This window comes from Filicampus tigris, chromosome 20 (genome assembly GCF_054856515.1).
Source record: "Filicampus tigris isolate MCC_2025a chromosome 20, RoL_Ftig_1.0, whole genome shotgun sequence".
Classification (NCBI taxonomy): domain Eukaryota; kingdom Metazoa; phylum Chordata; class Actinopteri; order Syngnathiformes; family Syngnathidae; genus Filicampus; species Filicampus tigris.
In genome coordinates this window covers 11,381,670-11,406,711 of record NC_141236.1, presented here as the reverse complement: position 1 = coordinate 11,406,711, position 25,042 = coordinate 11,381,670, and the positions used below count along the sequence as shown (strand labels likewise).

Sequence of the window (25,042 nt, the reverse complement as noted above, 5' to 3'; positions counted from 1 at the left end):
TAGTTTTATAAAGTGACACTATACTGTGGTACATTTGCGTTGGTTTGACTTTAAGGGGCGCGGCTTAGCGTTTGTCGTCAGGATCCTGGATTCTATCCTGCTGGCCATTTACCACGTAGTTGGCGTCTTTTCCCTGCTCCTTATGAGTGTTTTCATTGTGTTTGTTTGACTTCGTCCCGTTCAATAAATGGCTACAAAATATTAATTTTTTTAAATGATTGCTTTAAAAATCTTGTCGGGTGTTGATTACTTTGGCTAAGGTAAAAACCAACAACAAAATATTTGCATTAAAAATCCACTATATCGCATCTACAATTTAAGAGACTTCAAACTGATTAAAATGTTTAAACACAGATCCTCCTCTATGTGGTGTTCTGGTTTCCTCCTTTCAATCTCGCTGAGTATGCTCATATCATTATTTAGTGTTAAGCCAACTGTGATTTGAATGACAGTCATATCAACAACAATATCAATTGCAAAGGGATTACTATCATTTTATTTATTTTTGCACGATACAAAAACAGTCTCCACCACCGCCGTGATGATATCCTTTTGATAGTAACCTTTGTCTCTGACCTAAGAATGATTCACATAATTGACAGTAAAACCCCCAAATCACCTAAAAAATGACAGTTTAAGATCGTGGGGTAACGTTACACATTTAAACAAGATGAGGTATATCACAGAAGGGGGGGGAGACACACTTTTTACTACCGAACTGGCACTTAAGTGGTCCAAATCCAGCAAAGTCGTGTTGATCAAAGCAGCATTCTTCCTCCTGAGGGGTCCCTTTAAAAGACAAACACTGGTCCCAAAATAACTGACTGCCGGAATGACTGTGAACAAGAGAGCAGTGAAATGGTTGTTCATGTAAAAAAAAAAAAAAAAAAATATACCCGGAGTGGCTCGATGACTTACTGCCTCTCTAGCAGGTGGCGCCAGTCTACCGTCCAAGTACGGTGGCCAGCAGGGCCATTCGGATGTACATGCCGTTCTCGGCCTGGCGGAAGTAGGCGGCCCTCGGGTCAGTGTCCACTTCGGCGCTGAAACGACAACAAAAGACAACCTCGTTTCTTGTTGCATTCTGTGTCAAGTTGCAACCAGATAACATATAGAATCGTTATACTTCTGTAATGTAGCCTACCATCGTTAGTTAGAACACACTGCAATGCCACGGCCACCAGTGCACTTTCAATCGCTCGATTGAACAAACGGTATAAAAAAGATGTAATGAGCTGTCGATGACCACATGCACACGGAGGCTGGCAAACATCCAGCCAAACTCGACGCTCATTCGCTGACGCCCACGTCACTCACCAGGCCAGGCCCCTTTTAAAGCCATACACTCAAGTCACGCGAGGATGGCGACCTTAAGTGGAGAAAAATAATCCCTGCACCTCACATGTATGTTTTTTGTGTTTAATAACGCAAAATCCATTTTTATCCGACTACTTTAATAATCGAGGGGATATTTGACAGAACACCCATTTTTAAAGATATTTGAGAGCTAATGTGACGCATGAGGAGTATGGGCTCAAACCTGATTTCGTTGACACGGGGCATCGGATGCATGACGACCATTTTCTTCTTGGCTGCGGTCATGATGTGAGGGCTGAGGATGAACTGGCCAAAACACTAGAGGGGGGGGGGAAGTAATAATAATCATACATTAAGTATAATTCGTTTTCTAGTAGGCAAACTACAGCTGGATTCCCTCAGACGAATGGCTGTAAACCATATACAATTATTTGTTGACCATATCATTGTGTCCATCTAATTATAAGCAACAATGATCGACTCCAAATGTGATTGAAGTAAACAAGTGAATGAAATTGGAAGGCGCTTTCTTACAGCCTTGTACTCCTCTTCGGACGCAAACCTCTCCTTCTGAATCCTGGTCATGTAGAGGACGTCGGTGTCGGGCAGAGCTTCCTCGATGCTCTCAAACTCCTCCTGTCAACGACACCACGGCCCCGTTGAGCGGTCGGCTCGCGCAGCGGTCCGCCGAACGGGAACGCAAAGCAACCTGTTTGATGCCCTTGGAGGCCACGTAGTCGATGATCTGAGCGGGCATGTGCAGGTTCCTGGGGGCCACGTAGCGCAGCGTGATGCGGTACTGAGTCAGCAGCTTGGCCAGCGAGTGGACAGTGCGGCCGTGTTTCAGATCGCCCACCATGGTGATCTGGTTTCAATGCCAAACGCAAACGTTAGGCGAGGCGCTTGCCCTTTCACGCCAGGCACTCCCAGGAGGGCGGCGGCGGCGGCGGCGGCGGGCCTCACTGTCATGCCGTTGACCGTGCCCAGCTCCTCCCGGATGGTGAAGACGTCCAGGAGAGCCTGGGTGGGGTGCTCGCCCACGCCGTCACCCGCGTTGATCACTGGCTTGCGGCAATGGCGGGACGCGCTCTGGATGACGTCACAACACGGAGAATGCATAAAAGAGGCCAGAAATAATGCGACAAAAGCTAACATTTTAGCTAAACCAAAGGTTGTCCATTTTTTGGGGGATCCCAAGCTCCTCATAATTGCCAATGAAACCAAACTAGCATGTGTAGCGCTAAGTGCTTGAAGGCGATGTGGCCGCACCTCCACAGCGCCGGGCGTGGGGTGGCGGAGCACCAGGACGTCGGCGTAGCAGCTCATGGTCTGCACCGAGTCGGCCAGGGACTCGCCCTTCTGCGTGGACGAGGTGGACTCACTGAAGTGGACCACCGAGCCGCCCAGACGCTGCATGGCCGCCGCAAAGGAGCTGCTGGTGCGGGTGCTCACCTCGTAGAACATGGACGCCATCACTTTGCCCTGCCGAAGTCGTCATGACAAATCATCGAACAAGCTCACACAGGACATTTCATGGCAAACTATAGTGGTACCTGGACGGACTTTTTTTTCCCCCGCAAAGTTAACTACTGTGTTTTGGTCTAACTCTCACTTTATATTGGATGTAATTCCACCATAAAGCACTAAATGGCAGTACATTTATTTCTTTAGTTTGAGGCGGTGTAAATTTGAAAGCAGAATGAAACAGGAAGCGTTTGGTAATTGTTGCTCTAGTGTACTTACCTTGAGTATGTCCAGGCTTCGCTCCTTCTGTACCATCAAACGTAAGGTGTGTGCAATGTTGAACAGGTGAGACATCTGAAATAGCCAACAAATGTCCAAAATGACCTTCTCAAACTCCGCGCATCTTTCCGAGCGCCATCGGCGTCAGCTCCACCTCGAGTCCCACCTGCTCTTTGCTGAACTGTCTGACGGTCAGGACGTGCTGGCCCACGAGTGGGTGCAGCAGAGGTGACATGTGGGCGTGGGGCAGCTGGCCGGCGGGGCTCTGGCCCGGCCCAGGTTGGGGGGACAGCAGCCTGGACAGCGGAGGCGGGTGGCTGTAGCTTTCGCCCACGCCCGACGGCGGCAGCATGACCGTCTCTGCACATTTATGCCGTTAAGAACTACAGACATCCCTTGCGTTGAACATATTAAAAAAAAAATACAAATAAATGAACACAGCTGTGTGATTGTTTATCTCAGGGTTAGGGTGTGAGTGAGTATGTCGTCTGCTCTTGTTTGTATGGGTTGCTGCACCAGGTGTGGTTACTTCCCTTTAGCCTGTCTATGGCGTTTCGCATTATATGTTAGCATTAAGCTAGCAAACTTTTTTTTCTAGCTGAAATGAGAGGCTTTCGCTGAGTATTATGGCGTTAAAATAGAAAATGTTTTGTCAGTTTTACAGTAAACTTCAACCTTAAAAAAAATACAGAAGAGGACCTTCAAAAAAATAATATGAAATTGTAATCGGAGTATTAAGGGGGGAAAAGAAATTGCCATTTGATTATTTATCAGAATCTCGCAGCTGTACCTGGCGGCATTCCCGGGTCGGAAGAGCGGTGGACCCGAGGGGGCTGCAGGTAGCGACTCTCTCCGGCCGATCGTCGAGGGCTGGCGGTTCGAGTCCGCACCAGACCGTCGCGCGGCGGGGTCGGGCGAGGTCGCTCGGGGGTCTCATGCAGAGAGACAACACCTCAGCTCAGCGTGCGGGCCATTTCATGCAGGAGGTGTACTGATTTCTACTCTTTATTACCATCGGGCTTTCGGGGGAAAGGACGGAAGCCAGTGGCCAGCTCTTCACGTCTTCACCGTAACCTGGCGGCACCAACACCTGACATGGAAAGAAAAAGAACTCAATGCAATGCGAGCCCCCAAGCAAGAGATTTTGCGGAGCCCTTGGGGTCGGGGAACATCCGTGTGAGAACCACAAAGCATAGAAAACAAAGGCATTGAGATGTTTACCTGCCCGTCGATGTAGGCCACCTCCCCTCGCAGGACCACGCGGCGAACTTTGCCCTTCACCTTCATGCCTTGGAACGGCGTCCACTTGGACTTGGTGAACTGCATGGCCTGTGGGATCACCCACTCCTGCTCCAAGTCCACCTGGTTCGCACAACCACAACAACAACGGCAAAGCCTATGCTCATCATGCTTTATATATGCGTTTCATCCAAACTCAATAAACAATAGTGAGCATTTAAACTACGGAAGCCTCCTGGCAGGGCTGGACCAAAATATGAATCGTAACAACGCTGAATTGACGCCAACATCAAATACATCCTGTCACACTGTTGCTGTTCGAGTAGTAGCAGATTTGTGTCTTTTGATATTCAATTATTTGATTCATCTTACATTCGACAATTACTGTTTCTACAAACTCGTGTCGATGGTGACACATATAAAAGAATGTGTCGATGATAAAAACGTTGCTCTGATGTGACTTTGCTGGCCGATTTCAAATTGGAAGTGGACATTGCATTGTAGAATGTACACTCATACAGATACAGTCTCAATATTGTGTTACGAAATGACAGTAAGATTGATTGCGATCCGAGTTGAAGTCTTTCCAAGGATGTTCGTGAGTGGCTACCTCCACATAAGTATTTTCCTGCATGGGCAGGTTAAAGATGCGGCGCGGGTTGTCGTGAAGACGACGGATGATGTCGTCCAAAGTCAGACGACCGTCGCTGACGGCGCTGAGCAGCAGCGGCAGCATCGTCTCCAGGCCGGGGTAGCCCGGGGGAGGATGCTCGCTGTTTTTCTCTTCGACGGAGTGAGGAGCTGAAGAACAAAAAAAAAAAAAAAAAGGGCAATTGGGATCGGGCGATAGAGCCTTGAAATAACTTTTTTTTTTTTTTTTTTCCCCCTGCTTGATGAGGCCATCCGTTCCTGACCGTGGTCTGTGGCGAAGCAGTCGATAATGTCCAGGTTGTCCCACAGCGCCTCCAAGTCCTCCCGGGAGCCCAGCATGGGTCGCACCTGCGCTCGCCCGTCGCCGATCTCCGGCACGTTGTCGTCGCACAGGAACAGGTGATGGGGCGCCACCTCGCACGTCACCTGGATGCCCTTCTGCTTGGCCGCCCGGATGATCACTATCTGAGAGTCGCGGGGGGAAAAAAAAGCAGCGGGAGGTCCATTTTATCCACTCAGGAAGGATTTTTTGTAAATGGCTTGTGGCTTCTGTTGTTCAAGGTATGTCTTTGCATACTTGAGTTGTCGTCCCATGAAATGAAAGCCTCTCACCTCCTCCTTCTTGGCCACGTGGCAGATGTGCACCGGTCGCTGGTAGAGCTGAGCCACCATCAGGATGGCGGCCACCGTCTGCCTCTCAGCGTGTGCCACGATGGGAAGATGCTTGGGCCACTTCTCAAAGTGCTTCGGAGAAGAAAGTCGCAAATCACCACATCTTGCACATAGCGCACCAGGTAATTCAAATTCAAAGGTAATCCAATTGCTTTTTTTTTTTTTTAAATCCTTCAATATTGTGATTTAATAAGAGATTGTTTTTTCTTCCAATGTTTTTTTTTTTTTTAACAAATGTAAGCAATAAATGAATGTCCATTACGATAAACAATATCAGTTCTTTGATCCATAAATGTCTTTTCGCAAGCGGGTGAAGTGACAGTGGTGCGCAGCGCAGCGCATCGCAGCGTACCTCCATCCACAGCGAGACATTGTCCATCTTGAGGGAGGAGTAGGTGTCGTTCAGGTACATTTTCAGGCCCGCAGCTTGACTGGCAATGGACGGCAGGAGAGCCGCGTTGTCCGAGGCGGCGCCCAGGTACAGGGCGTAGTCGCAGCGGCAGCCGGCTTTAGCCAGCTGTCGGGAGGTGAGAGTCGCAAGTGAGCTTCAAGTCTTCGATTCTAAGCCAGTCCCAAGTCATGCCGGCACACTCAATAGAGGATCAGAACAAACAATCCATCAAGGAGTCCGATTTTGTCCGCACCTTCTGAGCGAGGGCCAGGGAGGTGGCGTCGGTGATGGCGGGGGAGGTATTGGGCATGGCGCACACCAGGGTCACGCCGCCTGCCAGGGCGGCCGCCGTGCCCGAGGAGAAGTCCTCCTTGTGGGTGGCGCCCGGTTCCCGCAGGTGGACGTGGACATCGATAAGGCCTGGGAGACAAAACAAAGCCGCAAAAATGTCAGCGTCTTGGAACGTTAGTTTATTTGAAAAGGGGAAAGTGTAATTTCACATAACACATGAAAAATCATGGCTTCAAAAAAAAGTCACAGTAAGCCAAGAGACTCTTTTTCATTTGTAGTCCGCAGTAAGAGTCATAAATGATTCTCGGAATTTTTACAAACTAGGAAATATCAGAATTGGCATAAAAAAAAAAATGGTCTGGCCCTAGTAATAACACTTTGGGAACCAAATGCCTTTTTTCATCCAATATGGTTTCCATTTTGTACACTTTTACATTTCTAAAATCAAATTGCATACTTTGCATATTCGCATTGGCACTCACCAGGCAGGCGGACCAGCGTCTGTGATGTCATGCTGTCAATGTGCGTCTTCACTGGCGGGCTTGGACCAACCTGACGGAGAGCCTGCAAAGCAAGCATTTGAACAGCTTTTCATGTATTTTGTCGACACACCTGCTTATCTATTTGCGTGCTTCGTTAAACTGTACAAAACCAATCGATGTCTTTCCGTGCTCTGATCTGATGTTTTATGCCTCGTTTCGAAGAACAACTCGAACCGCTAAAAGTAGCACTGCGCGGAACGAAGCGCGTACCTGAACAAAGAGTTTGGTGCATTTGATGTCGATGATGAGCGGCACCGAGTAGTCGATGGCCATGCGGCGCGTGCGGTAACCCTTGGTGACGAAGGAGGAGAGGCGGCGCCCCCCGCTGTTCCTCATGGACAGGTTGACCACCAGGTCAAAGTGGTTCTCCTCCAGGTAGTTCATGATGCTGCGCTGCTTCTCCTTGGTGGGGCACTCGCTGTCGTCTTCCTCGAAGGGCCAGTCCACGGCCGTCACCTGCGCAAACGTCAACCGCCTCCTGTTGCCAAGTCTCCGCACCACACATTTTTTCATACGTGATGCAAGCCTGCGGTGCGCCTCACTAGGGCACTTTTGAATTGAATGCATGGACAAAAAAGCCCTTAAAGCGGAGGTTAACCCAAACATATTTTTTTTTCAAGAATATGTTCCCAGAAGGCCCACTGGTTGAAACAGGGCATTCTGATTAATTTTGCGTTCGTGGAATATAAGTTAAGCAGCAAAACGCACTCGTTTTGAGCCATCTATGGGGGCGGCCATTCTGTCTTCCGTCGACTGAAAATACAACTGCTCACAACGACCAATCACGGCTGACCTGCTTTCTGAATCCGAGCCGTTATTGGTCGTTGTGAGTAGTTGTGATGTCATTTTCAGTCGCCACAAGACAAAATGGCCGCCCCCAGAGATGGCTAAAAATGAGTGGATTAACACTTATTCCACAAACGCAATATTGATCAGAAAGCCCTGTTTCAACTAGTAGTCTTGAAAAAAACAATTCTGCGTTGACTTCCACTTCAACAACAAAATTAACTCGTAAATGTAAAAGGGACAGGAAGATGTCAAACATTTTAGCCGACACCTAAGGAGAAGAGAAAAATATCCATGTGAAGTAAAGTGAGGTAAACCCAAAGCAATAATGAGGCTTCATTTTGAGCATTTTTTTTCCCCCCCGTCCTCCAATCAAAGCCAGCAAAGACCCGACCGCCTATCAGATATCTCAAAAAGCTGAGCATCACGACAAGGTGCACCATGTGAAGTCAATCAACCTTCATGCATGAGAGTCGAACGCGTGTCTTTTTTTCCGTAATCATGTTTGTCATGTCTGCTTAGAAGCGGATGACCGTCAGGGGTTCGGCTGCGTCGACTTGCCTTGACGCCATGTTCCGTGTAGAAATCAGCCGTACCCAGGCTGGCGTAAAGGTCGTAACCCAGCGTCTCCAGAGCCTGCACTGTGGGCAGTAGCTCGCTCTTGTTCTATCAACACCAGCAAAAAAAAAAAAACAGAACAGCTCACCCGTCACAACACACTCAAAGAGTTGAAGTCCAACTTGCTGTTTCATAATTAAAAAAAATTTTTTTTTTTTTTAAAAAGAACCTTGTAACTGCCAATGGAGAGGAGAATGTTCTTCTTGGGAATCTTGAAGCCGGTGGAGAGCATTGCTTTGAGGTAAGCCTCATAGCGGTTTTCACCAAAACACGCCACCTCTCCAGTGCTGGTCATCTCCACCCCGAGCACCACGTCCGCGCCCGCCAGCCGTGAGAAGGAGAACTGCGGAACCTGAGAGGAACGCGCGCACACACGTGTGAGAAAGAAGGAAAAGTAAAAAAAAAAAAAAAAAAAGGAAAAGAAAAAAAGTGGGAGTGAGAGCTTACCTTGACGCCCACAATGCCCTTTCCTCTCATCAGGCCCACCGGCTCCACCTCCTCGCCCATGATGACCTGCGTCGCCAGGGCGACGAGGTCCACGCCCAGCGTCTTGGATACGAAGGGGAAGGAGCGCGAGACGCGAACGTTGCACTCGATCACTTTCAGCTGGTCGTCCTGGCAACGCATTCAATCAAGGTTCAAATGATGTCATCCTGACACGAATTCGACAGTACAACAATCAAAGCGCGCACAAATCTCCCAAAAGGCCGTTCGCTCGTTAAAAGAAGGAAGAAAGGACAACGTGAAAACGCGGTCACCTTCGCGATGAGCTGCAGATTGAAGGGTCCGGTGACCTGCAGCTCTTGCCCGATGGCGTGGACGATCATCTTGATCCTGTCGATGGTCTTCTGGTTGAGGTCCTGCGGGGGCGTCACCAGCGTGGCGTCGCCCGAGTGCACGCCGGCGTTCTCCACGTGCTCGCACACGGCGAAGGCCATGATCACGCCGTCGCACGCCACCGCGTCCACGTCGATTTCCTAGCGCATCGCATCGTTTCGGTTGAGACGAGGCATTCCGATCAATACTGCATTTGTGGAATGTGAGTTAAGCCACCCGCTTTGAGCCACTTCAGGGGGCGGCCATTTTGTCACTTCTGTCGACTGAAAATGACATCACAGTGTCTCGGGGCTCCGATACTGACCAATCATGGCCCAGTTTCAGAAAACAGGTGAGCTGCGATTGGTTGTTACCGGAGCCCTGGGAAACTGTGATGTCATTTTCAGTCGGCAGAAGTGGCAAAATGGCCGCCCCCACGCAATATTGATCCGAATGCCTTGTTTCAACTTGTGGGACTGCATGGAACATATATTCTTGAAAAAAAATATCTTTGGGTTGACTTTTTTCTCTTGAAAGGAGTCACCGACTCCCATGATGTTTTGTTGTTTTCAGGTGAGCTCGGCCGCTTTCCTGAGAACTTGCCCTCTCCTTTTCTGGCTCTGACCTTGGCCTCCTGTATGAACTTTGAGATGACGACGGGATGCTCCTTGGACACAGCCACGGCGTTGCTGAGGTATTTCTCCAGGTCGCTGTCGCTGTACGCCACGTTCATGGCGGCGCCGCTCAGCACGTAGGACGGTCGAACCAAGCACGGGTAGCCCACCGTCTCGCAAAAACTGATAGCCGACTGCAGAAGACATGAAGGTTGGCGTACTTTTGTATTTCGGCCTAACGTCCGGCTGGTAGCGTTACCTCGGTATCAGAGAGTTCTTTCCACTGCGGCTGGCTGATGCCGATGGTGTCCAGCATTCTGGAGAACTTGAACCTGTTCTCGGCCGAGTCGATGAACTCGGGCGAGGTGCCCAGGATGCGGCACTGCTGGCGGTGCAGCGACATGGCAATGTTGTTGGGCAGCTGGCCTCCCATGGACAGGATCACGCCTTCGGGGTTTTCCATCTCGTAGATGTCCATCACCACCTGGGCGCAAGACGCACGGCCGTTCAATCTCAGGCGGCTGCCACTCAGGGAACAGCTGCTTTAAAATTGTCTACAAATTAAGGCTCACCTAGGGCTGCTCCATTATGAAAAAAATATGGGAATAATTGAAATCACAATTACTCAAACGATCATTTATTTTGGGGTAAAAATCAAGAAAATGTTTCAACTTAGAACAGAAAAAAATGTAAGCAAGTTCCTTTAGGACCAAACTAAATTTATAAAATTAGTTATCAAATTTTTAAAAAGGTACAAATGTATACATTCAAGTAAGATTTCCCTGACAATATTCTAAATGAATTTTAATCATAGTTTTTTACGATGCCAATTTCATAATCATAGAGTGTAATAATCGTAATTGAATTTCAATTAATTGCACAGCCCTAGGCTCAACGTTTTCTGAAACAATCTAATTGCCGTTTTATTTCCCTCAATATTGTGTTTGAATGGGATTCAACAACCAGCTAAACGTCCATGCCAATGAATGAGTTGAAAACAAAAAAAACAAAAAAACACAGGCACCTCAAAGGAGATTTCGTCAAAGTAGAGGCGGTCACACATGTCGTAGTCCGTGCTGACCGTCTCGGGGTTGTAGTTCACCATGATGGTCTTGTAGCCCATCTGCAGGAGGGGAGTCGACCGAGGCATCCATCAAGCAGCCGCCATAGCTGAGGAGCGGCGGCGGCGGCGGCGGAGGGACGCACCTTGCGGAGCTCGGTGATGCAGCCCACCGCGCACCAGTCGAATTCGACGCTGCTGCCGATGCGGTAGACGCCCGAGCCGATCACCATCACGTGCGGGTCGCCGAAGCTCAGGTCGTGCTGGCCGGCGTTGTAGGTGAGGTACAGGTAGTTGGTGAAGGCCGGCCATTCCGCCGCCACCGTGTCGATTTGCTTGACCACTGGGAGGATGGACCAATCGCGCCGCAGCTTCCTCACCGCCAGCTCAGTGCTGAGGACAGCAAGGGTTGGCCAATACAATCGCTGATTTCTTCCTCAAAAATCTCATTTTCAATTGATGGATGTAACCAGCAGGAATGAGGGATTGGAGCTCCGCCCACCTCTGTACAGCCAGCGCAATCTGCTTGTCGGAGAAGCCCAGCCGCTTGGCCTTGCGCAGCACCTCAGGCGGCATGAGGCTCTCGTTCTGCGGCCGATTCCAGGCAAGACAATCACAACCTGCACTCGGGTCCAGGGCGTTTTTGCCGAACGTGGCTCCCACCTGGTTGTACATCTCCAGCAGCCGCTCGTGGTCGGCGATGTTCTTCATCTTGTGCAAGAACCAGCGGTCGATCTTGGTCAGTTGGTAGAGTTGGTCCACCGTGTAGCCGGCGCGGAAGGCGGCGGCCAGAACGAAGATCCGCTTGTCGGTGGGCGTCTGCAGCTCCTGGGAGCGGTGGTGGGAAGTGACCAAGACTTTATACGGCTTGTTGAATCAAAAGGCTTCATATTACTTTTTAAACTCGGGACTCTGTATTTTTGCCATACGTGGATGCCTTCACAATACGGTCGTCATACTTGCGACGGGGAGGTGTTAAGGAGTCGCTCACCTGTTCGGACACCGGCTTGATGGTGTGGTCAAACCCGACGCAGTTCTCGTCCACCATCCTCAGAGCCTTCTGGAAGGCCTCCTCGAAGCTGCGACCGATAGCCATCACCTCACCTGGGACGATAAATGCAGTCGGACCGGACGGTGAAACACCAACCGACGGTGCCGCAAACAAATTGCATTTAAATATACCGCCTTAAAAAAAAAAAAAATCTAAAAAAATGAAATAACCACAATTTCTAAATATCTCGACACCATTAAAAATGTCATTTTTCCATCATATGTCCCCGTTTAATAACTTGGACTCTTACCGACACTCTTCATGGAGCTTCCGATCTTGGTGGAGACCCTCAGGAACTTGCTCAGATCCCAGCGAGGCACCTTCACCACGCAGTAGTCCAGACTGGGCTCAAAGTTGGCCGTGGTCGAGTTGGTGACAGAATTCCTGCGGGCAAAAAGAAAGCGCATCAAGGTGAAAGGGGTCTCTCGAGTGAACTCGCCTTGAGGGACGCGAACGCCGTACTTGAGTTGCGGCAGCGGGATCCCCAGGCCCAGTTTTGCCGCGACGTATGCCAGAGGGTAACCTGTCGCCTTGCTGGCCAGCGCTGAGCTGCGAGACAGGCGGGCGTTCACCTCGATGATGTAGTACTGAAAGAGGTTTCCGATGATCAACAAAAATATCTGAGGTAAGCTACAATATATTTGGAAGTACCTCAAGTAATGTGTGCTATTTTTATCTTGCGTGAGGCAAATACGCTTTAATGTATGGATCATCCCTGGACCCCGTATTTTGTCTTTTTTTTTTTTTTTTGGAATTAATCGTTCCCCTATCCAATTTGAGTGCGTTACCTGGTCCGATTCGGGATTAAGCGCATACTGTATGTTGCACTCTCCCACGATGCCAAGATGGCGGATGACCTTGATGGCGGTGCTCCTAAGCATGTTGTACTCGTGGTCGTTGAGCGTCTGACTGGGCGCCACCACGATTGACTCCCCGGTGTGGATGCCCAGAGGGTCGATGTTCTCCATGTTGCACACCTGAACCGGACAAAAAGGAGGAGAGAAAAAAAAAAAGTGAAAAAACACATTGGGATGCAAATCGGCTGGCTCCGTGCCAACGCAATGATTCCATGAGGCAAAATGGACGCCACGTGAATCGCCAACAGACAGCAGGTTTCCACTCACAGTGACGCAGTTATCGTAGGCGTCGCGCACCACCTCGTACTCGATCTCCTTCCAGCCCTTCAGCGACTTGTCCACCAGCACCTGCGAGGTGTGCGCGAAGGCCGACGTGACCAGCGAGGTCAGCTCCTCGCGGCTGTTGGCGAAGCCCGAGCCCAGGCCGCCCAGGGCGAAGGCCGAGCGCACCAGCACGGGGTAGCCCAGGCGCTCTGCGGCGGCCACCGCCTGAGAAGAGGAAGGCCAAAGAGTCAGCAGACAACTCTTGCCATTCCACATGTGCAAATTTGGATGCACGGCGTCCAAAAGGGACAGAGCGGCTGCTGCCGACCTGCTCCACGGAGAGGGCCGCCTCGCTGGGCGCCACGTGCTCGTTGATCTCCTCCATCTTCTCCACAAAGATCTTCCTGTCCTCGGTCATCTCGATGGAGGCCACCGGCGTGCCCAACACCCTCACGTTGTACTTCTCGAGCACGCCCAGCTTGGTCAGCTCCACGCCGCAGTTCAGCGCCGTCTGCCCGCCGAACGTCAGCAGGACGCCGTCCGGGCGTTCGTTTTTAATGACCTGGGAGAGGACGAGGCTGTCAGGGTGCTGCCGATGGGCCAACGTTATTGTCTAACTGCCCCCATCTTAGCTTTGTGGAAATTTTTATTTAGCTCACAGAAGGTGCAAAAAAAAACAAAAAAACACGTAACTCATTTTCATCGTCATTGCCAAATGCTATAAGCGAAGGGGGGCAAGCAGATTTCTGTGCAAAAATCGGGGATTTTATTTCAACAAGAACATAATTTCGACAGAGACGTACTTGAGTGACATATTCCGGCGTAATAGGCAGGAAGTAAACCTTGTCCGCCAGACCCTTGGAGGTCTGCACGGTGGCAATGTTGGGGTTGATCAGCACTGTCTGGATGTTCTCCTCCTTCAGAGCCTTAATAGCCTGAAGAGAAAAAGAAACATGTTGGCATCAAAAAAAAAAATAAATAAATAAAAAAAAAATGCCGCGTGTTGGAGGTTAGAAGGTTTGTCAGAGTAAACCCTGATGGCCAAGAAATGCTACGTTAGGACTCTTGACGTTTGCAAAATCAAAACACTGTACTGGCGCCGGCTCAGCACAAAGGGGAAATGCCGACCTGAGAACCCGAGTAGTCAAACTCGCCAGCCTGGCCGATGGAAAGTCCTCCGGAGCCAAGGATGAGGACCTTCCTCGGTCGGGAAACCTCTTTGGGCTCGGGGCAACGCGGATAGGTGAGATGCTCCAGCAGACGCTGCTTCACTGCGGAAAAGAAAGTGGACAATCAGGTCACAAGGACTTGCCGTTCAATTTTTGTTAATTCTGTCACTGGTTCAACGCCGCAACCTCCCAGCTTTTTAATTTTTAAAAAAAATTTTTATTGTAGTTGCGCATGTGAGCCAGTGCGGCTCCGGCAAAATATTTGGAAGCTTGCATACCGGATTTGCAAGCGTTGCCTTCCATATGCTCTCTGACTGTGTCGAGGAACACGTCAAACAGGCCGACCAGATCCGTCGGGCCGGCCATATGCTCGGGATGGAACTGGACGCTGGAGTGGAGACAAATATTTCGAGCCATCATCCGGGAAGGGGTGAGGAAAGTACCTTCCCGGCGGGCTGGCCGTACCTGAAGAGCGGCTGCGTGTTGTGCACGATGCCCTCGTTGGTGTGGTCGTTTGCGTTTGTGAAGAGGACGTCCCAGTCGCTCGGCAGGGTGTCGGGATCCACGGCGAAGCCGTGATTCTGACTGGTGATGAAGCAGCGGTCGGTGCCCTTGTGGAGGCAAGGCTGGTTGTGGCCACGGTTGCCGTACCTGCCACGTTGAGGACACAATTAAGACCATAAAAAAAAAACAATGAAAGACGAATAAATACATTTCAAGCAATCGTAGGGCAATGCAACTTATAATTCAAGTGCCATATCGGGTCGGTGCCTGGTCTATTGACAAAATCCCACAAGGACAACCAGCGAGTTGTCATTCCGCCAACATTTTGTTGGCTGCGGTAACCTTGGATATCCCCCGATTTCGGTTCGGCTCGCTCTGTTTGTTCTGCCTTAATCAAAACACGGACACTCAGCCGCTGAGAGCGACCAGAAGAAGAATTTCACATCAGGACGGAGTGAAGCGGGTCACTAAGGACACGCGGGGATCCTCCCAGATCCCAAAAAATAGTGCACACCGGTAAAGCAGATCGGTAAAGTTTACAGCTAATCAGAATCTTAACAGCGAGTTGGGTCAGAACAAAAGAAATAAAGCCTCGCTATCAAGCGAATGACCGACTTCATCTTGTAGGTCTTTGCTCCGATGACCAAGGAGAGCAGCTGGTGTCCCAGGCAGATGCCGAAGACCGGCTTGGGGTGATCCACGCGCACCACCTTCCGCACGTTGGCGATGGTGGCCTGGCAGAGAAGCGGATCGCCGGGCCCGTTGCTGATGAACAAACCGTCAAATTCTGGAAGGGGACAAAGAAAAGCATAAGCGGTCAACGACGGCTCACTTCGAGAGCCTCGACTACGGGTGTAATCTTGACCTGCTGTGTCCAACGGGTGGTCCCAAGGTACAACGGTGACGCGGGCCCCTCGTTCGGCCAGGCAGCGGATTTGATTGTATTTGATGCCGCAGTCCACCACGGTGATCCGCACACGACCGCCGGGGTTGAATAACTGCGACTCCTGGACACAAAAATGATCAAACCACCTTTGACATAAATTACGGCCTTAAATGCGCATTCGTGGTAGGAACCAACAAATATGGATTTTTTATGTTTTTAGGGGCGAGGCCCATTCCAATATTTGGCAGGAAACTATCAGCTCCAACGAGAACATTTTTAATGTTTCATATTCTATGTGTTAAAAAAAAAAATGTATCCGAAAAAGCCTTACCCTCATGGACACCTCCTGGACCAAGTTTCTGTTGTCGGGATTGTCAAAGGGAATGCTGTCCTCCGGGGTCCCCTCCAAAACCAGTTTCCCCAACATGGTCCCCTTCTCACGGATCTTTTTGGTCAAGCAGCGGGTGTCGATGCCTGCGTCAGAACACGACAGGCTCAAAGCAAATCTTATTCTTGTGATCCCCCACCCACCGATTCGCCCGCTCCCTCTTTCAAGAGTAACTGACTTACATCCGTGACTTTCCTACCTTGCAGTCCGGGAACTCCTTGCTCCTGGAGCCACTGGTCCAGGGACTTGACTGAGCTCCAGTGACTCGGACTCTCCGACAGCTCCCCGATGATGAGAGCGGCGGCGTGGATCTTTGACGACTCGAACCACTGCGAGAAGACAAGGCAGCAACGTGACTCTTCTACCTTCCGAATATCTGCTCAACACAAATGTGGAGTCATCTCACAACACCTTGCTTAGGCCAAAGGCACCCTCTTCGTCCGCTGGTACGCCGTAGTTGCCCACCAACGGGTAGGTGAGCGTAAGCAGCTGGCAGCGGTACGACGGGTCGGTCAGGGCCTCGGGGTAGCCAACCATGCCCGTTTGGAACACTACAGGGGGGAAATAATAAAGCATTGGTGAGGATGGTTGAACTTCTCGACTATGGCCACTTTCTAGCACACTTGTCCTGGATTTGGAATTAAATTTAAGGCCAACTTCACAATGTTGCTGATGTCCAAAGTTATTACGGTACATAAATGGCACGCATCTGGTCTTGACTAAAATTTCTGTTTCTCAGGAGAACCAAAATATTAGAATAAGATCACAGAGGATGTGTACAGCAATTCCACTCTCCCAATGACAATCAAATTCGCCCCGAAAATTGCATCATGTTTTGAGATTGTGTGCAATGTCTCTAAGGTAGTCACTTTCTTCAAGTATGACTCAAACTCTGATACATTTCAACAAATAGAGATTTGGCGAAGCAGGCCAATTTTGAGACGAGTTCCAGCAAGTCAACAGACTGGTTCGTCAAGGCGACTTGTGGGAATTTGGTTCAACAACATGGCGAAATAAATATTGAGCAAAACACTCCTTTACTTTTGGAAAAACAAACGAGGCCAGGTCTCACGTACCAACTTCGCCTGTAACGGACACTTTAGCACCGAAAACGCTGCCCGTATACCGCGTCCCGTCCTCCAGGATCAGGCTGGCCGTGGACATCTTGGTTCCAATTCCCGGTCGCGTCTAGTTGCTGGCAACCACGAAAACGAACCGGCGGTTTTCCACGTGAAACTCGCAACCAGAAGAAAAGGGCTGAAAGTGGGTGAAAACGGCTGACGTGAGTCGTCTTCGTCGGGTGCTTGACAGAAAATGGTGGAGAATAATGTTCGAATGTATCCGAGAGACGGCGAGCGATGAACGCGACGTTTAGTTTGACTTTTCCCGGTTTGCGAGATAACCGACGATGCCAAGAGGGTCCCACGTGTGCGCCGCGGCCGACACCGAGGAGGAGCCAGGCCCGCGGTTCGAGCCGTTCGAACAGTTAAGCTGGACCTAGTGTTTCCGGTATGAGTTTTCAACATAAAACTTAAAGGCTCTCCAGTTTTACTCACTGAGCATCTGGTTGAAGCGAGCAATAATTCATTTGAGTTATTTGACCAAATGCTCGTCCAATAACACATTATTTTTTTAATATATTATAAACTTTTACGCCACAAATAATGACACGTGTGTTTTAAGGGGAGGGGAGAATCAAGTACCTCCGGTACAATTGGCGCTTGACGAAGTGCTTTTCTCGGTTTTGGCGTCATCACAATACGTCAGTGGAGGGCCGGGCTGCTACTGAGCAACAATCGTATGGAAACAATTTCCCTGCATTTGGAAGTGCGTTTTTTACTCCTTCCCATCACACGAAAGTGACAACAAGAAAGAATAAAATCACTACTACAATCGCCATTTGACAAAAGATTCAATTGATAATCATAATGACATGACGTGTCTCGTGAGCCCGAAGTTACGCGCCCACCAGTCGATGCGGCATTTCATCACCGAGCCACCGAATTACCCCCCCCCCCCCCACACACACACACATTGACAACTTATTCTTATAACACTTTTATTGGAAGCTAATGCTGGGAACACTGCAGCTCTGCTTACCTTCTGGCTTTGACATGTACATACACTTACAGGTACATGTTTGGGGTACAGTTTATGTATCCCTCCACGCTTCCTCAGCCAACACCACCCTGACGTGTGGTCCACGCCTGGACTTTTGGACTTGCACTGGAATGTGCTTTTGCCAGAAACTCAATCCACAACAAACACAGCAGCTAAATATAGAAACAGTCTCTCAGTCAGCCAGTCAGACAGAGACTTCTGAGGTCTGGTGTGGGGGGGTCTTTACACAGGGTGGTCAGGCAGTGGAAATAACCGATTGGCAGCTGAGTGAAATTGGATTCTTCTCAAAGCTTCGGGAAACGTCCGTCTCCTTCTCCTTGTTGTGTTTTTGCCTCCGCCGGCGTTTGATGAACTTTGCCCTTCAGCCAGCGGGAAGCGCGGCTGGTCGCGGCTCGACGGGCGGCGGGGGATCCAACATGGAGAACCTCCAGAAGCAGCTGCTGTGTCCCGTCTGCCTGGAGATGTTCTCCAAGCCCGTCGTCATCCTGCCTTGCCAGCACAATCTCTGCAGGAAGTGCGCCAACGATGTCTTCCAGGCCTGTGACCACCTTGCTTTGCTTCGACTAACACTTAACTCAGCAAGCCATGATAGAAGCCACTAAAGTGCATCAAGGCTAACTCCTTTCACTTTGTCCGAGGGCAGGATGGGCAACTGGCCGCCCGCGACCACGCTCTGAGAGGCCCCTTGATTCATTCTTTCTTTTAATTTTTATTTACTTATTTCTTATTTTTACAACCCCCAAAAAATTCTCCATAAACACTGATAAACAGACAACATAAGTCTTCCACATTGGGAAACAATCCCGGGAAAAAATGGGAACAATCCCAGGGGTCTACTGTACTTTTTAGTTGTAATATGACCAATCACCACTAGATGGCAGACATGTCTTAGTTGTACTTACACTGGGTCTTATAATGCCTGATTCTACAACCTGAGTAGACCAATTAATTTATTGCGGATTTGAAATAATATGCTGGATAAACCTAACACCTCAATCATATTAACATTTTGAGGGAGTTGTTTTTCATGACCAAACTCAGAAAACAGGTACTTGGTGCTTACATCCTGCAATTTTTCAGCACCATTTTGGAAAAACATTAATCATACACTTACTGTAATGTGACAAATATCGAATTTAGATCACTCCTCCTGACTAAGCTGAATTTAGTGGTATTGTACAACGGCGGGAACTAATGAAAGTAGGGTACCTGTGCCATTGCAGTTGTCCAACCCATCATGGGAGTCCCGCGGCTACACCAGCGTGGGAAGTCGCTTCCGCTGCCCGTCGTGCCGCCACGAGGTGGTCCTGGACCGCCACGGCGTCTTCGGCCTGCAGAGGAATCTGCTGGTGGAGAACATCATCGACGTGTACCGCAGGCAACAGGACTCCAGGTCGGCTGCTCTCGTCAAACACTCACTATCTCAAATGACATGTAGAAAGACGTCCATAAAATAATGAAACATAGCATCTACAAAAGGGAAACTATAACTAAAACTCCTGACAGAAAATAATAATCATCATAAAACTTGTAATTAGAGCTTCTGTCAAATAAGGCTTGTGTGATATCTGGATGGACCGTATAACTAACTCGATCATGTGCACGTTAGGTAGTTGTAATAACTAATAGAGCCACTAGAGGACGGCATTTCATTTGTCATCCGTTTTTTTGTAAGAATGATATTCAATAATGTAATTAAGAGTCGTTATCAACCAGACAAAAAGCCTTCCTTTGGGTTGAAATTTTAATTTGATTAAACAGTTTTTAAAAAATGTGATTATGTGTCAACCAAGCGTATATGCATGACCAAATATTTTTTCAAAAGGAAAATGAAAATATTGTTATAATACATGGTGCATGGTGCACTTGGTGAGGAAAATAATATTCCATTTGCAAAGGATGCGTCCCGTAAATATTGTGTAATAAACGTCATTTAAACATTGTATGATTAATTCTGTATGCTAATTAGTGATACTGACAAGTTCAGTTGTAGTTTTGGTGTCAGAAAGTGGCTGCAAAAGTGTAAAAATAGGCTTCTATTGTGTGTGTGTGTGTGTGTGTGTGTGTGCGTGTTGAAGTCACATTGTGACGATGATGTGTGTGTCACGTTCACACTGACTGTGTTTGCAGATGGGCGCCGCCATCCCAGAATACAAAGTCGACTGGATTGTTCTCATTGGCCATGCATGACGTTTAATCAAACGTCCTTTTCATTTGCTCTATCATAATATTCGCCCACACCAATTCAACATATATCATTCTTTCATTCATATGCTGCGACATATTTGGACTACTTGCGGGCTTCACGGCGCACGCGAGGCATCTTGAGCTCACCTGCGATTTCCTTCCAGGATGTCCAGCGCGAAGCCGGAGTCGCTGACATGCGAGGAGCACGAGGACGAGAAGATCAACATCTACTGTTTGTCCTGTCAGACGCCAACGTGCTCCATGTGCAAAGTCTTTGGATGCCACAAAGAGTGTGACGTGGCGCCACTCAGCAGCGTCTATATCAGACTCAAGGTAGCAAACACATACAATGGAACATCATAATGGAGCCCTGTGGAACAAAATAATGCACAATAGGGGTCATAGGGGACACAATAGGGACGTAGGGGACACTATGGAACAAAGTTGGACATAATAGGGGACGTTGCAGGATGCTTGAAACAAACTGGGACCCAATTGGGAACATAATGGGACACTATGAAATAAAACGGAGCATAATGGGACACAAAGTATCTCAATGGAAAAGAGGCACCTGAGAGAAGCGCAGTGGTCCGAGGATACGACCCTGAAGGATGCCACTCCCCAGTCTACACACAGGATGAGTAACTGAAAGTTTGGGATTAAAAAAAAAAAAAACATGACAAATGTGCCCAAACATGAAGATGTAAAAGGAGAGTGTGAAGGTCGGTGGCGATGAAGTCACACAAAGACAGCTAAAGTGCGCGCGTACAGATGGCCGTGTTGACATTTGGCCGCCATCTCGCGTTGTGATTCACTCAATCTGAAATGGAGATGAAGACGCGCAAACGCGATGACGAGCCCAAAACGCCCGTATATATTTATTGTCCTCGAGGGCGCCAAATGAAAAGCGTGAACTTTTTTCTGTGAATGTTTGCAGACGGAATTGAGTGACAGCATCGCCGGGCTGGTTGCCAGCAATGACAACATCCAAGCTGCCATCACGCACATGGAGGGACTGTGCAACGCCGTCCAAGTAATACACACACACACACCTAATTGTGATTTTCCTTCTGGTGTGTACCCCATGGCCACCTAGCATACAAATATACATGGAGACAATCGCAATTCCTCAGTAAGCTGCAGTAATATTCTTCACAGAGGATAAAGAATACATGGCTGCGGGGATTGTTCCGTTGTTTGTCAACGTGTCGCGCCAACGTTTGTGTTGAAAAATTCCTTGCTAAAAGGGTTATAGCACTGACCTATACTGTAGATGCTATTCGTTAGCTAGGCTATAGCATTAAGCTAGCGGGCGAGTATCGCAAAATCATGCACCGTAGTAAAAAAAAAAAAAACGGAAGTATGTCAGATCACTGGCATCTCAAGGCGCCACTGTACAAATCCGGTGTTAACGACGTCCACCGACGCGTGTTGGCCGTCCTCAGGAGAACGCTCGGCGCCGGCGCGAAGAAATCGCCAGCCAGTTTGAGGCTCTGACGGCCATCTTGGACGAGCGCAAGCAGGAGCTGGTGGGCCTGATCACCAGGGAGCAAGACGAAGGGTTGCAGCGTATCCGCCAACTCATCGGTGAGCACGGGCAGAGGCTGGAGGACAGGAGGCAGCTGGTGGAGACGGCCGTGCACGCCGCCGACCACACGCGCCCAGCAGTCTTTGTCCAGGCCAGTCTTCTCAATATCTAGCTGTCCGTCCATCATCTGTCCTTGCCATCATCCGTCCATCTGAGTCACGTTCAAAGCAGTAAGACTCCAGTGATGTTTCCATTGCTTGGCTTCATGGTGTCCCAATACTTTTGTCTTCATCTTCACCAATGCTGTTTTGTCTCAATGGAATCTTTGTTTTCACCCATTTGCATCCCAATATTTTTGTTCTCATAGCGTCTCAATATGTATGTCCTCGACAACAATTTTGTCCCAATATTTTGGCCTTCCTCATGTTTTTGCCTAAGTGGCGACCCAATACTTTTGTCCTCACGAGCCTTTTATTTCTGTCGTTCTCACAGAATGTCACCGTCATACTGGACAAGTAAGTGGTGTGTCCTTTGGTGTGTGTGTGTGTGTGTGTGCGCATGATGACGTCACAACAAGGTTGTAATAGTTTTGGATAGTTCACTACGGTTAGTTTTGATTGCGTTTTGACTTTTGTTACATTTGGTTCGTTTTAATTCGCTTTGAGAGCAAGTCGGTTTATTTATTTATATATCTGGTGTATGAAAAGGTCACTACGTGTTGTTGTTGTGTGCGCGTGTGTGTGCGCGTGTGTGTGTATTCATTCAAGGATGTCGGTGTGCGCCCGTGACGCCAACGTCCTGCGACCGCAACTGTCCTTCGACGACATGAGCCATTTTGTCATCGACGTGGACGACATCGCAGACATGTTGAACGACATCCACTTCCGACGCAGTTTGTACACGCTCGAAGTCTTATCGCCACCACGGTGCCTTGCCCTACGAGTCACCTGACATCGGGACCGCGCGCGCGTGTGTGTGTGTGTGTGTGCGTTGCCTTACAGGTGACGACGACTTGGAAGACGACTCTGAAGTGGACTGACGGTCTCCACGCCCATGTTGTGAGCCGAGCAGACAAGCAGAAGGTGAGGTGTGAAACGGCCGGCGTCCATTCTCCCCCTTCCTTCTTCACAAAAAAAAAAAAAAACAATAAAAACAATATTTGACAACACTCAACATTTAATTCCTATTTTTCCCCCTTCAAGAGGTCAGCATGGCTCAAACCTTGCTCTCCATGAGCTTCCATCACTCCAGGAAGGTCCCTGCATTCACTACAGGGGGTCCCTTTCTCACTGCAGGGGTCTCACGAGGTTTTTGCGGTAATTTGACTTGTCGTCAGTCTTTGTTGTGTGCATTGTGTGTATAGGTCTTGTATGTGTAATTAATATTGACAAATATATATATATTCTTGCTTCAAACCAGGGTTGATAGTCTAATTTGACACACAAAAAAACACCACAGACCTTTGCTTGCCACTAGCTTAATGCTAAGACAGGCTAAAACAATGTATATTTGAACACAAACAGCGCAGCAACACATGCAGACAGACATCACAGGCATATATTCAATATCTTCTGCATGAAACGACAACTACTACTGCAGTTTACCGAGTAGCTTAAGTAGTGAGTCTTCTTTGTTTGTGTCATACTGACTGTAGTCACACATCAGAAGGCGATGCAATGAATTCATCTTGATGCCCAGGCTATTTCTTTACCTTCTATTTGTCATTGTTTTTATGAGGTAAAATATTATGCAGAACATTTATTTTATTTAATGTGTAAAAACACATTGCAATTTTGTTTTTTGGGGAAGGTTTGGATGGATTAAAAGCATCTATATGCATTTTAATGGACAAAGAGGATTTGGTCATGGAATGAATTAAACTAGTACACAAAAAAATTGAGTGAGCCAAGAATTTTTAACATTTTATTACAAAATATGACAATTTTGATTTTTTTTTTCTCTTCATTAGATGATATGAGTACAAACAACTCAGAGGACCAAACTTAGCAGGTGGAACAAAATCATGTGACACACAGTCAAGGTCCCGCCCCTTCATCTATGAATATCACTAAAGTTGTTCTATTATTTACAGTATTTCGCTCGTTTTACTACAGTGGTTGCGTGAGCGTGTAAGTGACGTGACAAGCCTCGCCTCGCCGTTTTTTTTTTTTTTTTTACTTTCCGAGCTCGTCGAGCAACTTCCGGTTAACTTCCGCGCGCATCCGCTGCTCCTCCGTGCGCGCATTGTGGATCATGTTTCTCAGGAGGTGAAAGGTCAGGTCGATGGAGAGCGGCGCATACTCCCTGCGAGTCTTGAACTTGTTCGGCTCTTCATCATCGGCAATCTCCTCCACCTCCTCGTCGTCGTCATCATCATCATCATCATTCTCGTTTTCCTCCTCCTTCGGCATCGCTGCGAGGAAGAGTCGCGAGACGCCGAAGCCCAGCAGTCGGCTAGCGGCGACGTCCCCGCCGGTGGCCGCCCTGACGAGCGTTTGGGCCGGTTGAGGGGTACGAGGGCGGCCCGCGGAGGAGGAGGAGGCGGCGGCGGCGGTAGGAGGCGGGGGGAGCACGACCGACAGCAGGAGCGAGGAAAGGAGGAAGGACCAACACTTCATGTCTGCACACACAAAAAAGCAATACACGAACTTGATTCACAAGCGCTATTGTCAACAAGGTGCTTGAAAATTGAAATAAAGTCACGGAAGTTAAAAAATAGAAATAAAAATGTAGTTCCATCAATCAATTCAACGCAATTTAGATAATCGCTACAACAAAGTGGAAAAGTAACAAAGTATTACTTCAGCTCACTAAACTTTGCTCGCATGCAGAAAAAAGTCACAAAAACGCATTTAAAATGTACTTAAGCCCATACTGTAAGAACATTAAACACAAAAAAAACCCATTTAATGCTAGGCATATGCAACCATCACTACACAAAATATTCATAAATGTTTTAAACTTTAGTTTCAAAATACATCAAATCTAACTTCATATTTTCTCAAAAATGTCAATCCTATTTTTATAAGAAAATGCAACCGTGCCAAGATATTACAAATATTTAATCGTTTTGGTGCAATTTAAAATTTTTTCCCCAATCTTAAATTTGATCAAATTACATTACGTGGGGGCCCAAAAAAAAAAAACAAACAAAAAAAAGCAGCAGCCATGGCTTACTTGTTCTGTTGCTCTTGCTTGTGCAGTTCCGCTGAGGTGCGCTGAGGCTTGTGGCGCGCAGGGCGGCGAGCACGCCAACTTTTATCCACACGGTCCGTGATGTCACTGGCACTGACAAATATTTCCCTCACACCCCCCCTCCCCACACACACACACACTTTGTTCGCCTT

The 25,042-nt window shown here is 48.5% G+C and overlaps 3 protein-coding genes across 9 annotated transcripts; 1 reads left to right on the top strand and 2 right to left on the bottom strand.

Annotated features, from left to right (window-relative positions):
* Positions 1-469: 469 nt before the first annotated feature.
* Positions 470-23,451, bottom strand: cad (carbamoyl-phosphate synthetase 2, aspartate transcarbamylase, and dihydroorotase). Of its 6 annotated transcripts, none has more exons than XM_086019534.1 (48): positions 22,695-23,451; positions 20,739-20,812; positions 20,315-20,494; positions 19,190-19,398; positions 16,271-16,410; positions 16,059-16,188; positions 15,803-15,945; positions 15,451-15,592; positions 15,201-15,372; positions 14,547-14,732; positions 14,360-14,469; positions 14,041-14,183; positions 13,716-13,847; positions 13,241-13,474; positions 12,916-13,137; positions 12,580-12,768; positions 12,254-12,378; positions 12,042-12,175; positions 11,732-11,844; positions 11,404-11,568; positions 11,243-11,328; positions 10,887-11,133; positions 10,705-10,803; positions 9,940-10,164; positions 9,692-9,874; positions 9,009-9,227; positions 8,698-8,865; positions 8,420-8,602; positions 8,194-8,298; positions 7,057-7,302; positions 6,787-6,868; positions 6,267-6,433; positions 5,975-6,139; positions 5,563-5,694; positions 5,214-5,415; positions 4,910-5,100; positions 4,282-4,422; positions 4,073-4,150; positions 3,851-3,992; positions 3,227-3,420; positions 3,061-3,135; positions 2,587-2,799; positions 2,281-2,406; positions 2,027-2,182; positions 1,852-1,953; positions 1,541-1,635; positions 919-1,043; positions 470-836 (listed from the first exon to the last, which is right to left on the bottom strand). In XM_086019534.1, the coding sequence occupies exons 5-47, from the start codon at positions 16,394-16,396 to the stop codon at positions 944-946; spliced, it is 6,588 nt and encodes a 2,195-aa protein (XP_085875660.1). In that variant the 5' UTR covers positions 16,397-16,410; positions 19,190-19,398; positions 20,315-20,494; positions 20,739-20,812; positions 22,695-23,451; the 3' UTR covers positions 470-836; positions 919-943. The 6 variants fall into 6 exon arrangements, with proteins under 6 accessions (XP_085875660.1, XP_085875662.1, XP_085875661.1 ...); XM_086019536.1 differs by having other exon boundaries at positions 19,190-19,378; XM_086019535.1 differs by having other exon boundaries at positions 20,315-20,484.
* trim54 (tripartite motif containing 54) lies at positions 18,017-23,978 on the top strand. Of its 2 annotated transcripts, XM_086019557.1 has the most exons (9): positions 18,017-18,516; positions 19,204-19,373; positions 20,332-20,500; positions 21,105-21,200; positions 21,613-21,846; positions 22,188-22,210; positions 22,463-22,587; positions 22,697-22,777; positions 22,898-23,978. In XM_086019557.1, exons 1-8 carry the CDS (start codon positions 18,091-18,093, stop codon positions 22,732-22,734), a joined length of 1,281 nt encoding a protein of 426 aa, XP_085875683.1. In that variant the 5' UTR covers positions 18,017-18,090; the 3' UTR covers positions 22,735-22,777; positions 22,898-23,978. The 2 variants fall into 2 exon arrangements, 1 of the variants encoding a protein (XP_085875683.1); XR_015084015.1 differs by lacking the exons at positions 22,697-22,777; positions 22,898-23,978 and having other exon boundaries at positions 18,029-18,516; positions 21,613-21,925; positions 22,463-22,584.
* ucn1 (urocortin 1) lies at positions 23,606-25,035 on the bottom strand. The gene is made up of 2 exons (XM_086019563.1): positions 24,873-25,035; positions 23,606-24,315 (listed from the first exon to the last, which is right to left on the bottom strand). The coding sequence occupies exon 2, from the start codon at positions 24,311-24,313 to the stop codon at positions 23,870-23,872; it is 444 nt and encodes a 147-aa protein (XP_085875689.1). The 5' UTR covers positions 24,314-24,315; positions 24,873-25,035; the 3' UTR covers positions 23,606-23,869.
* Positions 25,036-25,042: the final 7 nt, after the last annotated feature.